This window comes from Acanthochromis polyacanthus, chromosome 2, assembly GCF_021347895.1.
Source record: "Acanthochromis polyacanthus isolate Apoly-LR-REF ecotype Palm Island chromosome 2, KAUST_Apoly_ChrSc, whole genome shotgun sequence".
Taxonomy (NCBI): domain Eukaryota; kingdom Metazoa; phylum Chordata; class Actinopteri; family Pomacentridae; genus Acanthochromis; species Acanthochromis polyacanthus.
The window spans coordinates 42,039,058-42,053,998 of record NC_067114.1 but is presented as its reverse complement, the minus strand read 5'-3'; the positions used below and the strand labels follow the sequence as shown (position 1 = coordinate 42,053,998).

The 14,941-nt window shown below is 41.1% G+C and overlaps 1 protein-coding gene across 3 annotated transcripts; it reads left to right on the top strand.

Moving 5' to 3' along the window:
* Positions 1–1,727: 1,727 nt before the first annotated feature.
* Positions 1,728–14,021, top strand: e2f8 (E2F transcription factor 8). Of its 3 annotated transcripts, XM_051960011.1 has the most exons (14): positions 2,637–2,778; positions 3,008–3,068; positions 3,189–3,446; positions 3,541–3,694; positions 4,995–5,309; positions 5,940–6,101; positions 6,317–6,454; positions 6,591–6,806; positions 6,891–6,972; positions 8,040–8,547; positions 9,424–9,690; positions 9,807–9,942; positions 10,693–11,015; positions 13,325–14,021. In XM_051960011.1, the coding sequence occupies exons 1-14, from the start codon at positions 2,741–2,743 to the stop codon at positions 13,490–13,492; spliced, it is 2,826 nt and encodes a 941-aa protein (XP_051815971.1). In that variant the 5' UTR covers positions 2,637–2,740; the 3' UTR covers positions 13,493–14,021. The 3 variants fall into 3 exon arrangements, with proteins under 3 accessions (XP_022065732.1, XP_051815971.1, XP_051815992.1); XM_022210040.2 differs by lacking the exons at positions 2,637–2,778; positions 3,008–3,068 and adding an exon at positions 1,728–2,024; XM_051960032.1 differs by lacking the exon at positions 3,008–3,068 and having other exon boundaries at positions 2,655–2,778.
* Positions 14,022–14,941: the final 920 nt, after the last annotated feature.

Genomic DNA, 14,941 nt, shown 5'->3' with positions numbered 1-14,941 from the left:
TCCACTGGACCTACAGAAAGTTCCTTGAAGACGTTTCACCTCTCATCCAAGAGGCTTCTTCAGTTCTGGTGGTGGTTGGCGTTGCCTCAGCTTTTCAACCTCTGTGAAGTGTGTCCAGGGCTATTATTCCAAAGACCAATACCAAAACTCATCTGACTACTCAACAATGGTCATTGTGAGTATCGGTCGGGGTCGTTGAAATGCGTCACTGAGCCCTCGTGTGCTAATGGTGGTCATTAGCATGAGTCTGCTGAGTAGTTCTTTTGGGGAGTTTTGAAAGGACCTGATTGTAAATTGGTGAAAGATGATGTCGCAGACCACCACCCCCCCACCCCCCGTTCAGAGATGACTTCTCTACTTTGACATGGATGGCTTCTTTCACTCCTCTCAAACCATCTGTCCTCCCTGTCCAAAATCTGATCATTGGTGTCCTGAAACGAGTGTCCTTCTTCCTTAAGGTGAAAGAAGACTGCCGAATCCTGTCCTGAGGAATTGGCTCTCCTGTGTTGAGCCATGTGCTTGTTAAGTGGCTGGTACACAGACTAGATAGAATCTCATAAAAATGTGGAAAAAGACGTATGTGGAACTCCTTCTCTGTAAGCAGATCAAAAATACCTATGCCCATGTGGTTCTTGGTAATTAGACTAATTTCATTACAACTAAAAGAATCAGTTGATTTGATTTTTGGTAAGACCAGGCATAGCAGTCACTTAAGGTAAATAGCAAAAATGATATTAAGTTAAAAGGATAATAAGCTAGTTGAGCACGCATATCAAACAAAGGAACAAGGCAGTTTAAAAATTAAGGAATAAGACTGAAGGTTAAAAGTTAGAAATTAAAAATTTAAAAAATGGAGAATAAAATAAAAATTGTTAAAATAAAATAAATTAATAAAAATAAGAACAAAGCAAAAAAAGACAAATCTTGCTTATAAAAACAAAATAAAATAACAAAAAATAAAACATTTAAAAATTAAAAATTAAAAATAAAAAAACTAGAGTATAAAAGAAAAACTGCATAGATTCTTCTATGAGTTGAAAATAAGGATATTATCAATACTGGGCTGCACAGTAGGTAGTGGTTAGCACTTTTACCTTCCAGCAAGAACATCCCTGGTTCGCATCCCGGCTTTCCCGGGATCTTTCTGCATGGAGTTTGCATGTTCTCCCTGTGCATGCGTGGGTTTTCTCCGGGCACTCCGGCTTCCTCCCACAGTCCAAAAATATGCCGAGGTTAACTGATTACTCTAAACTGCCCGTGAGTGTGATTGTTTGTCTGTACGTATATGTAGCCCTGCAACAGACTGGCGACCTGTCCAGGGTGTCCCCTGCCTTCGCCCGATTCAGCTGGGATGGACTCCACCCCCACCCCCAGTGAGGATTAAGCGGTGTATAGAGAATGGATGGATTGATGATATTGCACATATTCTATTGATATTTCCTCTGAGTAGTGATTGCACCGATTCTTCAATGGTTGGGATATTTAAAAAACCTGATATTGCACAGATGAATAAATATACAAGAAAATGTGTATTTCACAGCCCCAATAAACTCATGCAGAAGAGGCTTAAGAATGTCATAAATACACCCCCACCCCCCAGGTTTAATAAATTACCCCCAGTGGTCAGATAACTCTCAGACCACGGTTTCTGCGTGATTTTAATCCCGCCTCTCCGTGGACTGTGTGAACTGGGTGACGTGAACGCGCATGCTCGTACTGGGCGGGCCAAACAGTGCTGGAGCTCGTGAGCCTCAAAAGTGGGCAAACTTTTTACGAGCAGAGTAAAGTTGACCAGGAGGTCTGTTTAGTAAACTAGCAGCAGGAGGAGAAGAAACGGAAAAGCTGGGAGTCGCGCACATTTTTACTAGTCACATTTTCTGTGTTTATTTGGGCACTTTTTTACGTGGTGTTGCGTTAAAACCCGATTTTTAGCGCTCTGATTCTGTTGGAAATAACTGCTTTTGGGATTCACTTGAAGCAAAAATGGAAGGTTTCCACTGAGGGAGATTTTTTGGTGGATTTGGGTGAGTAAAATGATCTCGTTAGCTAGCATTTCTCATTAAAAAGAAGAAGAAAATCCAGATGTTCCGTTTGACTGGAGCCGTTTCAGTGTCTCTGGCGCTGTTTCCAGTTGTTGGTCACCTGAATGTGATCTAAAATTGTTATCACTTCTTCAAATCAAGTCGGTTTATGTGTGGAACTGCTCTGGTTATTCCGGTTTTGCTGTGTTTAATTACCGGACTGTGGGCGCACAGTGAGCTGGCGGCTACGTGACAACCAGCCAGTAACTGTGTTCAGGGGAAGTTTTCCGCCGTTTTAAAGGCGCCCCGCTTTAAAACACGGCGGCGTTTAGCTTTCACACCTAGCGACGGCTCAGATTTATCCAAAACCATTTGTAAATATAAGAGGTTTTTAAACCGGAGCCGCCGCTGTTACCGTACATACGTTCCGCGCCAAGGATTTCAAAAACAGTTTACCTGCGCGGGACACTCTTCACTTCCTGTACGCCGTCTGATGCTGCGTCCTGATTGGCTGTATTACGCAAAAAGGGCGTGACCTACGCTGCCGTTGAATCCGGCGATTCGACAGAACGCCCGTCAGTTACCGCCAATATGTATCCCGTGTTTTGATTTGCTTTATACTGATTTTTAATAAAAATGAGCAGTTATTAAACGCAGCGAACTGTTTGAACTGGCCGGCAGGATTTTAATTACCTCAAAATTGTAGCTCTTGCTTAAAAATGTTGACTCCCGACAAATATGTGGCTCTCAAAAAGCGGTAGGACTGTCTCTTTTAACATATTTTGCAAAAAAAATGCGTTTATTGCCTTGGTAGTGAGTTAATTAATTCAGCATGCTTTGGTAAGATTAGAAAACAAATCCGTTGGACAAGTGTGAAAGTCTGTTTAGATGAGCCGATATAAGCTAATAGTTGCTTTACCTAATGCTGTTAATACATGTTGCTGTTTAGCTAACATTAGCTTATATAACCCTTATTAAACTCTAAGGTGGAGGATGTCATTTGCAGCGGTTGAAAATCAAACCCTGACCCAGAAATCTCATTCAAAGGTCAGTAAGTACAGAGGAGCCTGAAAGTGTCTGAGATCTCGCTTGTTTTCTGTGTCTGTGACTAATCCCACTATGATTCAGCAGTTATATCATCATCTGTCTTCTCCTTTTCCTGTCTAGGATGATGGTTTTGTTGCACCAAGGGCTCCTGTAGATACTCAGAATTTACCCAGCTTGTGTGCAGTCTCAGCGGAGAGTGGGCTCACCATGGGTCCCCTCACTACACCTAAAAAAGGAAGGGAAGTGGGTTCGGTTGACCCCTGGACTCCAACCTCCAACCTCAAAATGCTCATCAGTGCCGCTAGTCCAGAGATCAGGAACAGAGAGAAGGAGCTGTGCATGGACAACGACGGACGGGAAGAGCTCGACCCAATACAGGTACAGGTACAATCCTAGCAGCAACACGTCAAGCACTTTCTCGTGAGTTGAGGTGTTTAAATGGATGTTTCTCTTATCTGTTGTTTTCCTGTAGGACTTAGACAATGGAGAAGAGTCAGAGAAAATGATCAGCAGAAAAGAGAAGAGTCTGGGATTGCTTTGTCATAAATTCCTTGCCCGTTACCCAGATTACCCCAACCCGACCATCAACAACGACATCTGCCTCGATGATGTGGCCACTGAGCTCAGTAAGTCCACTCTTTGTCTCTAACTAAAAACAGTCTCACAGAATCCATCCATTAAGTTCACAACATGTCACACACCTGTTACTTGCTGCTGCTAATGAATACCCAGGTTATTTTTGTCTGATGATAACTGTAATCAGTTCTGGGAGTTTTATTTGCTCCTGTCACACCTTTTCTCTCTGTGGGCTCATTTTTTTACTGACTTTCACCTCTGTGGAAACATCGTAACCACGGCTAAAAGTAGAGAGAACTCACAATACCCTGTTTTTAGAGTGATTCAGTTGGAAAGCCATAACTGAAATTCAAAAACAAAATTTTCAGTTGAATATCTTTTATTATTTGTTGGGCAAAAATTGGAACAAAAAAAATGTTTTCAGGTTCTCACAAGGGTTATCAAAGCTGAACAAATGGTTGCCCTACAGCTATAGATATTTATGTTTCCATTTTTAATCTGCTTCCATGCTTGTCTCCTATCTACTCTGTGTAAACACAACCTGCAGTTAAGGCTGAAAGAATTCGATTTTTGATTATTATTATTATTACTATTCACATGGCTCTTGGTCACTGCCTTGAAGTTGAAAATAGATTTTTTTTTTTTTTATGTTTTTCTAATAAAATCTAGTTACAGCTAATGAATTACTTTTGGCATTTTTTTTTAAAAAATAATCAGTTAGAATAAAGTGATTTTGATAACATTTCATGATATGCACCTCATATTTGGTTGGATCTCCCAAAAGAATGGTGCATGTTTGTTAACTAATTAAATGAAGACTAAGTAAAGCTCTGGTTGTAGAATGTACAACAAAATGTAAATGAGTAGCAGTATGAGACAAGCCAAATGTTTTGCCAAGCAAGTCAGCTTTGGCTAACTTTGGCTTCTGTGATGTATTTCATTTACTTGAATTTGTGTGAAGTTTTGTTAATTTAACAGATGACAAGGCTGCTTGAAAGCTGAAATTGCCGCTGCTTGTTTTTTTAAACATTTTTGGCCCTGATAAATGTTGTAATTGGGAATGTTTAGAAAGAAGATAACATGTCTTTTTAACTCACAGAAGGGTTTTCAGAGTTCAGAGGGAAGCTCATTGGCAGATATTTGGCACACTGATTGATTCAGCTGTGATGTTCACTGTGTTTGTTTGCCGTCATGTATGCAATTATGGGTTTCCCTCAAATTCACATGCAATATATTGTAGCTGGTTTGAATTCTTAATTTTTTCTGTTCTAAGTTTCTTTTACAAAATGTGATACTAGTTAGTTTATTATCTCACAGCAGTAAATCTGTATTTTCCTTCTCTGTGTGCAGATGTGGAGCGCCGTCGCATCTACGACATCATGAATGTTCTGGAGAGTCTCCACATGGTGAGTCGGGCGGCCAAGAACCGCTACACGTGGCACGGCCGCACCAAACTGGCCCAGACTCTGGCCATTTTGAAGCAGGTGGGCCAAGACCACAGGTACGGCCAGCAGATGCAGCAGATCCGGCAGCGTCTCCTGGACAAAGAGTTCGACTTCGACGGGGAGGACCGAGAGAACGAGGTGATGATTGACTTGGAGGGCAGCGAGATGGGACAGAAGGAGCTGTTCTTCGTGGAGCTGCCAGGAGTCGAGTTCAAAGCAGGTGAGAAGCTGGAGAACCTCCTCTAGAATATGCTCTTTAGATAAGAGATTAGAACATGGTATAACCCCACTTTTCTTCATTACTGCAAGTCAGACTTTACTAAACATTATTTAACTTCAATCATTAAATCAAACAAGAATGACAGGTGGCACTGGTTTTAATGAAACGACCCCTGAAATTGGATTCTGTGCCAATACATGAATATTGTCTTTAAAATAATGCTCTTAAAAGTGTTCAAAACTGATGTCAAATCACCACCAGTGCTTACAGGGATTACTCACAGACTTGGTGTTGGACACATCTGATGAATACCAAAATCAAAGGATTTACTATTTTTAGGAACAAATGGAAATCCTGATCTACTAGTGACACTAGATAAGAAACGAGGAGAGTAAAGACACTAAGATTCATCATCTGGAGACCACCACAGACAATTAGTTAATTAGCTGGTTGGCAGAAACTGTCAAACATTTTGTGATTTTCCTTCATAAATTACCTAAATTGTCTAAATTCATCGTTTGTCAGAATATGAGAATTTGCCGTTCTTTGGATTTTAGACGATTAATTGAAATAATCGATCTAAATCTGCTATTTTTACGCTAAATTTGAACTTCCGTGCGCCCTGTCCAGCCTCTGTTAACAGCAGGAAGGACAAATCTCTGCGGGTGATGAGCCAGAAGTTTGTGATGCTGTTTCTGGTTTCGAATCCTCGTGTGGTCAGCCTGGATGTCGCTGCCAAGATCCTGATTGGAGAGGATCAGGTGGCAGATCAAGACAAGAACAAGTTCAAGAGTGAGTAGAGAGACTTTAAAAACACATTTATTACCAATATAGTATGATTAAAATCCATATTTCTACTTGCACAGTTACTAAACTTTATGTCTTTTATGCTCATTTCAAAGTTACTGAGACATTTTTTAAAACGTTTGCATAGTAAAGTTTTAACACCATGTGTGCGTTTTGTTTTGTGTCTGTACTGTTGGTGGATAATCTTGCCTTGTTTTCAGCCAAAGTGCGGCGGCTGTACGATATCGCTAATGTGCTGCGAAGCCTGAAGCTCATTGAGAAAGTCCACGTGACGGAGGAGAGAGGGAGGAAGCCGGCCTTCGAATGGGTCGGCCCCGAAGAATTTCCCCAAGTTGAAGGTATTCCAGAAACTCTTTTTCTGTTTAGTCATCTTTTATATTTTGAGTTGAGCTTCATATGATGCTGAGAACTGACTGGAGTTCCTGTTCCTGCTACACAGAAAGTAAAATTATCTCAAACTTTCTCTCGTTTTAGACTCTGCAGCTTCCACATCTGAATGTCCATCCAAGAAGAAAAGCGTTCTGGAATCTCGTGCGTCTCTTGACAATTGTGCCAAAAACCTCTTTTCATCGCCCGAGAATAAGCGCAGCTTCACCCGGCATCCCTCCCTCATAAAACTCGCCAAGAGCATTCAGGATGACCGACGCAAGATCAACTCAGCCCCCAGCAGTCCTGTGAAGAGTGTGTTCAGTAAGTACTCAGAAGAGGTTATATTTCTGGCTTTCATTCATGAAAAGTGCAACGACCTTTAATCTTTTCCTCTTCTGTCTGCAGGTGATTCATCGAACAGTGACTTCCCAAACAAAATGGCCCAACTTGCTGCTATTTGTAAGATCAAACTTGACCAGGAGACAACGTAAGTTTGGTCCCATGTAGACGGTTATTGTCCTTAAGTAAATTAAATGTGATGTGGTTGTCTGGAGTTAATAAGGTTTGCAAGAAGATATACAATTATGTGACACTGAGATGTTTACAAGTCTAAACTTAATGAATCCATCCAAATAAGTCTGATGTGTATGATTGTATCATTAAGCCTAATCTAAGAGAATTTAAGTGTCACATATGTGAACCTTAACTTTATTTAGTTCTTGCACAATGTACTTATGTGTGTGTTTATTATTAAAGTTGATGAAATTACACTGTAGGCTGGAGTTTCTACTCGTAGTGAAGCTCAAAAATGAACCTGTGCTGCACATAAACAACAGCATTACTCCGTATCAGTCTGGAAACTTCACATTATTAAAATAATCAGCTGTTAATCGTTATTTTTATAACGAGTTATTTGCATGTTTTACTCCTTAAAAACGGACAAAAACTAATGTCAGTGTATAACTCATTAGAGATATAGTGATCAAGTTTCAATAAATTGTTCCTTTAAATTTATTTATTGCGCCTGAGTAATTTCATATTTAGTATCCATCGTTGTGTACGCACTTATTACACAAGCATTGTAGATTCGCTGACCTGGTTGCACCACCAGGTGGATGGCAGCAGGCCCATTTAAATAAAGCTGGAATAAACAGTGTTCCTACTTTTTTTTTTTTTTTTTAAAGACTTTTGACAGTTCTTACTAGAGAGACAGACAGGAAAGTAGGGTGAAGAATGGGGGAAGACCTGCAGCAAAGGGCCATGAGCTGGAATCAAACCCAGGCTGCTGCATCCAGGACTATAGCCCATGTCACCCACTCAACCTGTTGAGCCATCTGCGTGCTCCAATGTTCCTCCATCTTAAGCAGAGTTTTTAATGGCCATTTATTCACATTTCTTACAATCAAACATGGGTTAGATTAGATGAAAATTCCATCTACATTCAGTGCTTTGACTTAGAAATGAATCCTACAGGTTCAGCCTCTGACTCTAGATTTTATCATTAACTCTGTTAGATCTCTGGAGTGTTAAATGGAAGTTCTGCTTCTGTTCCAGGACTGAAGATCCAAAGCCTGCTGCAGCGGAGGCAGACGTAGCTGCTACGATGTTACAACCAACCACTTCTACTTCAGTGGAACCACCTCAGCCCCCCGTACTAAGCCCGACCCAGGAGCCTGGACTCGACACCAACGCCCACCCAGCTCCACACACCTCGCTGGCAGCTCCGCCCACCGGCCCCGTCACCTACATCCCTGCTCAGTGTTCCCCCCTGATCCCCGTCCTGTTGCCCCAGCAGCGAGGCAGCGGGCCCTATGCCGTGTATCTGCACCCTTCCTCCCTCAGGCCGAACCCTCTGGCCAGGCCTCAGCCCACCAGCCTTGCCGTGCGCTCCATGACCTTCGAGGATAAAACCGGGCAGAGTCCCACCGGCCAGTCTGCAGCTAAGAGCCAGCTGGTCTCCAGAGCGTCTGATGTCAGTCCTCTGGCGCTCAAACGGCTGCGTTCAGATTCAGCCTCAGAGGGCAGCCCCTCCAAAGCCAGGAGGTCTGACCCCAACTTTAAGGTAAGATCCAGTTTATATGGGGCATTTATGACGTTCTGAGGCCCTAAAGGAAGTTGTTTTTCACCAAAGTTATGAAGATTTGAAAACTACACTTAGATAGTATTTCCTGAACCCTCTGATCCCCAAAACCTGGCAGCATGTTTGAAAGGTATGTTATCTTTTTATGAAAACATTAAAAAATTACACCACTCATCATAGTAAGAAACCATAAAAACGAGAAGATTAGTTTGCTACTCATCTTAGGCATACTGTTTGGTTAGAAATATGAGCGAAATCTGAGTTTAATTGTGATATTTTATCACAAATCACTTTATTCCACATAACTCCTTTAAAAACTCACCAAATATAAGCCGTTAGTAGTCACCAAATTCTGTAAAAAAAAAAAAGAAAAAATTACGCCTGCTTTGGTGCAGCTGTTAAAGTAGGAGTGACTCAGCTGTGATCAACAGTCGTGAGAAAATAAAAGGAACTTTTCAGCTTAACTGCAGATTTTATTTACACACAGCACAAATATGGAAAGAAATTAAAAATGTTCGTGAAATATCTACAGTCTATAGAAACAGCATTTCATGCATTATTGGTAACGCCATCTGTAAAATTAATACAGAAATTCAACTTTTGTTTTTAGTTTTAGGGTCATTTTGTGCAAAATATATTTTTAAGTTCTCTCTACTTCCAGCCATGGTTGTGCTGTTTCCATGGAGGTGCAGGACTTTATATTATAGCAAAACATGAACCTACAGTCAGTAAAAATGTCATCAAAACAGTAAAAGTCCAGAAACCACTTGGGATTTAGAGGGTAAATAAACCAGATCTTACCTTGTTTATTTCTTACAGTTTTTCCAATCCTCTTGTCTTCCCGTCTCTCTCCCGTAGGATACGTCTCCAAAACTCTGTGAGATCCTTCAGGCCCGTCTGAAGGCCCGTCGTGGAAGTCAGCTCACCCATCGGCCTTCCCCTCGAGCGCTCCACCTGGACCCAGAGTTCATCAACACCCCCGGCGGTGCTGCAGCCAGTCAGCCGCTGGAGCAGAGTTTGGAGGTTTTACTGGACAAAGAGGACAAGACGGCGAACTCTGACAAGGAGGGAGGACTAACACCGGTCAGAGCTGTTCCTCTCACACCTGGACAGCTTCACACTGAGGTAAAAGCTCCAACACGCTGCCTAAAGGGCTTCAGTATGCAGCAGAAGTTAGTGATGACATCATGGCTCCATTCAATGGTTTAACAGCAGTATTTTGTACTACTTTGTGCTTCCAGACGTTAGTGCCAGCCGGATACTTAATCCCAATCTCCCAGCAGTCTCTCATCAGCTACAAGGAGGGTCAGGCTTCAGGAGGAGAAACTAACAAGGCCTCAACTCCCACTTACAACATCTACAAAACACCAACTGCAGGTAAATATCTAATTAAATGTCACAGAATCCTGTTTGAGGTGTCAGGATCCACCTAAATATCTTTTGTTGAAGCAACTGTGTCGAATTTCTTTAAGTTTACCTACTGAATACTATAAATAATTTGAATCAGATTAGTCTTGTAAGTAATTATTTTAAGATTGGTCTAAAAAATGTCTGATAAACTTTAAAAGTGGCTTTCAAACTTTCCTAGAGGCCAATGTGGCATTTTCAAATTGCCTGACCAGCATCCCAAATTTTAAAAAAAAATGCATTAACAATGATTTAGTACAGAGAAATGCAGCAAATCAATACATGAATTCATAATTTATTTGGCATTTGGGGACAATGTGGCATTTTAAAATGACTAATGTTGTCTGACCAACAGCTCAGAATTCAAAAATATTCAATTTGCAGTCATATAAAACAGCAAAAACCAACAAATGATTACATGAACTCTGATTATACTTGGTATTTTTGCTTGGTATAGAACAGTTTCACTAATCTACAAAGAGAGGTATATTTAAAGCACGGACAAGGTTTCTTATCTTTATATGGAAGGTTTTTAAATCTTATTTTGATATTTTTCTATTCATAGAAATAGAGTAGAAAGCATTTTTTATACAAATGCTGTTGTAGTAGAATTTATATTACAAAATTGGAAACAGAATGGAATGAATTTGCTGAAACCTGCTGATAAGAGTCTGTACACCTGAACAGTGAAATAAGACTGGACCGTGTTAATGTCTCTAGGCTCCAGACCTGTCCATGCCCAGGAGATTACACCCACCAACGTGCGTTTTCACCGACCTGCCGCCTCTCCTCACGCCACCCAGCAGCCCCACCACCTCCACAGTCCCAGCCCGGCCATCATGAACTTCACCCTGCAGAACCTGGGTCTGATCTCCAGCCCGGGCAGCGCCTTCGTTACCTCCCAGACTCCAGAACGCAGCAACACTCTGCCCAGTCCTCTGACTCTGCAGCAGAGAGGGATGGTCTTCATCAAACCTGTGTCCCCTGTTCCTATCCAGCAGGCGGCGTCTCCGCACTCAGTGGCTCTGATCAGTTTACAGCAGGTACACTTGAAGAAACGGCTCTAGATAAAACCACCAATTTCACCTCAGTCAGTTTATGGTACCGTTCACTGAGCTAATTATTCAGCCTCTATTTTATTTTTATAAATTAAGAAGACTGGAAGATGTTTGTCGAGTAATGTACACTCAACAAAAATATAAACGCAACACTTTTGTTTATTCTCCCATTTTTTATGAGATGAACTCAAAGATCTAAAACTTTTTCCACATACACAATATCACCATTTCTCTCCAATGTTGTTCACAAATCTGTCTAAATCTGTGATAGTGAGCACTTCTCCTTTGCTGAGATAATCCATCCCACCTCACAGGTGTGCCATATCAAGATGCTGATTAGACACCATGATTAGTGCACAGGTGTGCCTTAGACTGCCCACAATAAAAGGTCACTCTGAAAGGGGCAGTTTTATCACACAGCACAATGTCACCGTGTCCCACTTCCCTGCCAATATCCAGCAACTTCGCACAGCCATTGAAGAGGAGTGGACCCCCCCCCCCCCCATAAAACCAAACTGCACCTTTCAGAGGGGCCGTTTACACGAGGACCATCCTAACAGAAAACGCAAGAGTGGCGTCTTGTCATTTCACGTTTAGACGAGCGGTTTTGAAGGAAATCTGCGTATATACAGGGACACTATAGTGTGTAGAATTCGACTGGATATGCATGCCAGGCAGCTGGGTGGCGCTGTGATAAAACTCCGCCATGTCTACGTGCATGCGTACTATCTCCCTTTTCGGATCTCCGCCGCGGTAAATGTTCATGAATGGAATCTGTACAGATTCTGTACGTTTGTTGGTACGACTCCTGTAGTGTACATAGAGCTGCCAGAGTTGCTTGAAGGTACGAAGGATGGAAATAATCACATCTTTTACGTCCTCGTACCAGCCGGCAAACGAAAGCACGTATGTGACGTAATCGCGTACGCGACGTGGTCAGATCTCAGCAAAGTTTTGCGTTTTGCTGTTTAGACGGAAACGTAACGGCGGAGCGTTTTCTACTTTTCCACTCTGGAGGCCGGTTTCAAATTTTTGCGTTTTCAAGCCCCCAAAACGCCGTCCTCATATAAACGGTAGGGTGTTTTGTTGAAATATTTTGCCGTTTTCACCTGCAAGCATCCCCGTGTAAACAGCCCCTTTCAGAGTGTCCTTTTATAGTGGGCAGTCTAAGGCACACCTGTGCACTAATCATGGTGTCTAATCAGCATCTTGATATGGCACACCTGTGAGGTGGGATGGATTATCTCAGCAAAGGAGAAGTGCTCACTATCACAGATTTAGACAGATTTGTGAACAATATTTGAAATGGTGATATTGTGTATGTGGAAAAAGTTTTAGATCTTTGAGTTCATCTCATAAAAAATGGGAGCAAAAACAAAAGTGTTGCGTTTATATTTTTGTTGAGTGTAGTTCACTTAATAAAGAAAAGTTACTTTGGCAATAAAACCATCAGAAACATCAGGTATGTCTAATTTTCACCTTAGTGGGCAAAAGACAAGAGCCAGAATATAGTTTGTCCCTTTACTGTTTATGAATGGACACTAAGAGTCTAAATGAAATCACAGGGAAAGATTACTACTTTGAAAAAACTGCCCAAGTATTTTTAAAAATCACACATCAAATCAAGTAGGACCAAATGTCTACCCATTTACACCACTTAATCCTCATTAAGGTCACGGGGGGGGGCTGGAGTCTATCCCAGCTGACTTTGGGGGGGGGGGCAATTTAGAGTAACCAATTAACCTCAGCATATTTCTGGACTGTGGGAGGAAGCCGGAGAACCCAGAGTCTTTGGCACACAAAAAGAGTGGCCAAGAAAAGTTTCTGATGCGCCAGATAAAAATGAAACTTCTTTTAGAGGAAGGATTGTAGTCTGAAAAAGACAGAAAGGCATTAATCATGTTTTAGGATCCAGGTCGTTTTCTCTTGACTAGGTCCATGCTTGTGTTGTTTCTGCTACTACTAAAACTTCCACAGTGCAGCTTTAAAGCATTAACATGTTTTTGTTTTTTTAAATAGACCTGCTGCTTCAAATATCAGCCAATAATCTTCATGTGTTCATTTGGTAAAGGTGTTAATTGTATGTTTTCAAAGGTTTGGTCATCCCCTCTATTTAAAGAGCTGAGGTTTTGCGACATCAGAAACTTCAGATTTGCTGTAGTTTCTTTAGTAGAAATCCTTTTTGCTCACATTGAGGATGATGACGATGTTATTCCTGTTTCTAAATGAACTTGTCTCTCCATCATTTGGCTGAGCAGCAGCAGCAGTCTAACCCATCGTTGTCTCTCGTCCAGCCTCTGATGACGACCCCCAAAGGGACCGGACTCCCTCAGCACAGCTTCTTCCACACGCCGGTCCCCCTCTCGCCTCTGGCTGCCTTGGTAACCACTGGAGGACAGCAAGCCGCCAAAACTGTTTACATCCCTCAGAGGAAGCTGGACGTGACGCCCGAGGACTCCTGAAGGAAGCCCTCTGTCGTTATGTTGTGTGTTGGTGGGTGGGTGGGTGTCGCTCTTTTTTTTTTTTTTTTTTTTTCCCCTGGTCTGTTAAGCATTTTTCAATATTCATTACCTCTGAACATTTCACTGCCTTCACTCTCATCACAGCCGCCTCTAAAAATAGCTGCCATGCGGAAATTTGACTTAAAGGCAAGTTCAGCAAACTCATGAACACTATTGTCATTTCACCAGGACTAAATCAGCATCTATCTGATGAAGAAAATGTGATTTTCTTGTTTATTTTATTTTATTCTCCCTTCTTCTGTGAATGATTTTTATTTTCCTTCAAATTACCAAGAGTAGTAAAAGTTACATCAGTGCTATAGTAAAACCTGAGATCACCTTTGCACATGTGTACATGGAAACTGTTAGGTGTTTAAGAATCTGTGAATATACAACACAAATTAGACATTTTGAGTTTAATTTATAAGAAAATTACCTTCATATCTGATGTCCTAATAAATAAATTTTAAGATTTTTTATAAGAACATCACCTCATTTTGTCTTGTCTCCTTTTTGTGTTCAATGATGAATGTCCACAACTACTAAATGGATTGAGCCACACTGGACATGAGGTTACCTATTAGTTTCTTTACTTATTAATTAGGTTGTTGCATCATTAAGCATTTACGGTCTATTAGATGCCAGAATCATGAGTTTTTGGGGCGCCTTTAGATTGCTTATTTAATTGATAGTCTGACAATCTAGGAAATAACACAATTTATGTAGTTTATCAAGGAAAATCCCAAATCATTTTTTCATTTTTTAAAAGTTTCTGCCGATCAACTAACTAGTTAATTGTCATGGTCTCCAGATGATTGTTGATTATCATTCTATAGTAAGACGGAAAATGCTCTCACTTGTTTGTATTTCTTTTAACCAGTCACAATCGTACTGGCCAGAGCTCAGCAAAGGCTGTGGCTTTTTGGTGGAGCATTTGCACCCAGAGATAAGAAATGTGATTAAAGTTGACAGTTCATCTAAAAAAAAAAAAAAAAAACCAACCTAAAAATCCACTGCAAAAAAAAATTTAAATTTTCAGTATTAAACGTAGCTAGCTTAAAAGTTTCTTGTTTTCCGCTGCGAAGGGGATTTAAAAAAAAAATTGTAACGCACAAATAATGGGGTCCGCCCATGCAGCCCAGGGGCGGATCCAGATTAATTTTAGTGGGGGGGCAGAAGGGGTACAAGAGATTTTAGGGCGGCCACCAAAAAGTTGTAAGGAAAAATAAAAGCTGCTATTGACCTCTCGCTTTTACAAAGTATTTTTCATGTTTGGTTTTTTTTGGCTCTTTAACCCAATAGCAAAGCTGTATATGACCTTTTCATTTTGGACTGTTAACATTAAAGTTATGATGGACTTGTTTCCTTGTTTATGTGAATTACAGCATCATTAGCTGCAGCTTCTGCCTG

What these genes read in the sequence shown, in the direction of transcription:
- e2f8 (XM_051960011.1), top strand. Translation starts at nt 2,741, where the DNA reads ATGTTGACTCCCGACAAATATGTGGCTCTCAAAAAGCG. An exon ending in AGAATTTCCCCAAGTTGAAG is followed by an intron (nt 6,455 to 6,590) that starts GTATTCCAGAAA and finishes CTCTCGTTTTAG; the next exon opens with ACTCTGCAGCTTCCACATCT. An exon ending in TCCTGTGAAGAGTGTGTTCA is followed by an intron (nt 6,807 to 6,890) that starts GTAAGTACTCAG and finishes TTCTGTCTGCAG; the next exon opens with GTGATTCATCGAACAGTGAC.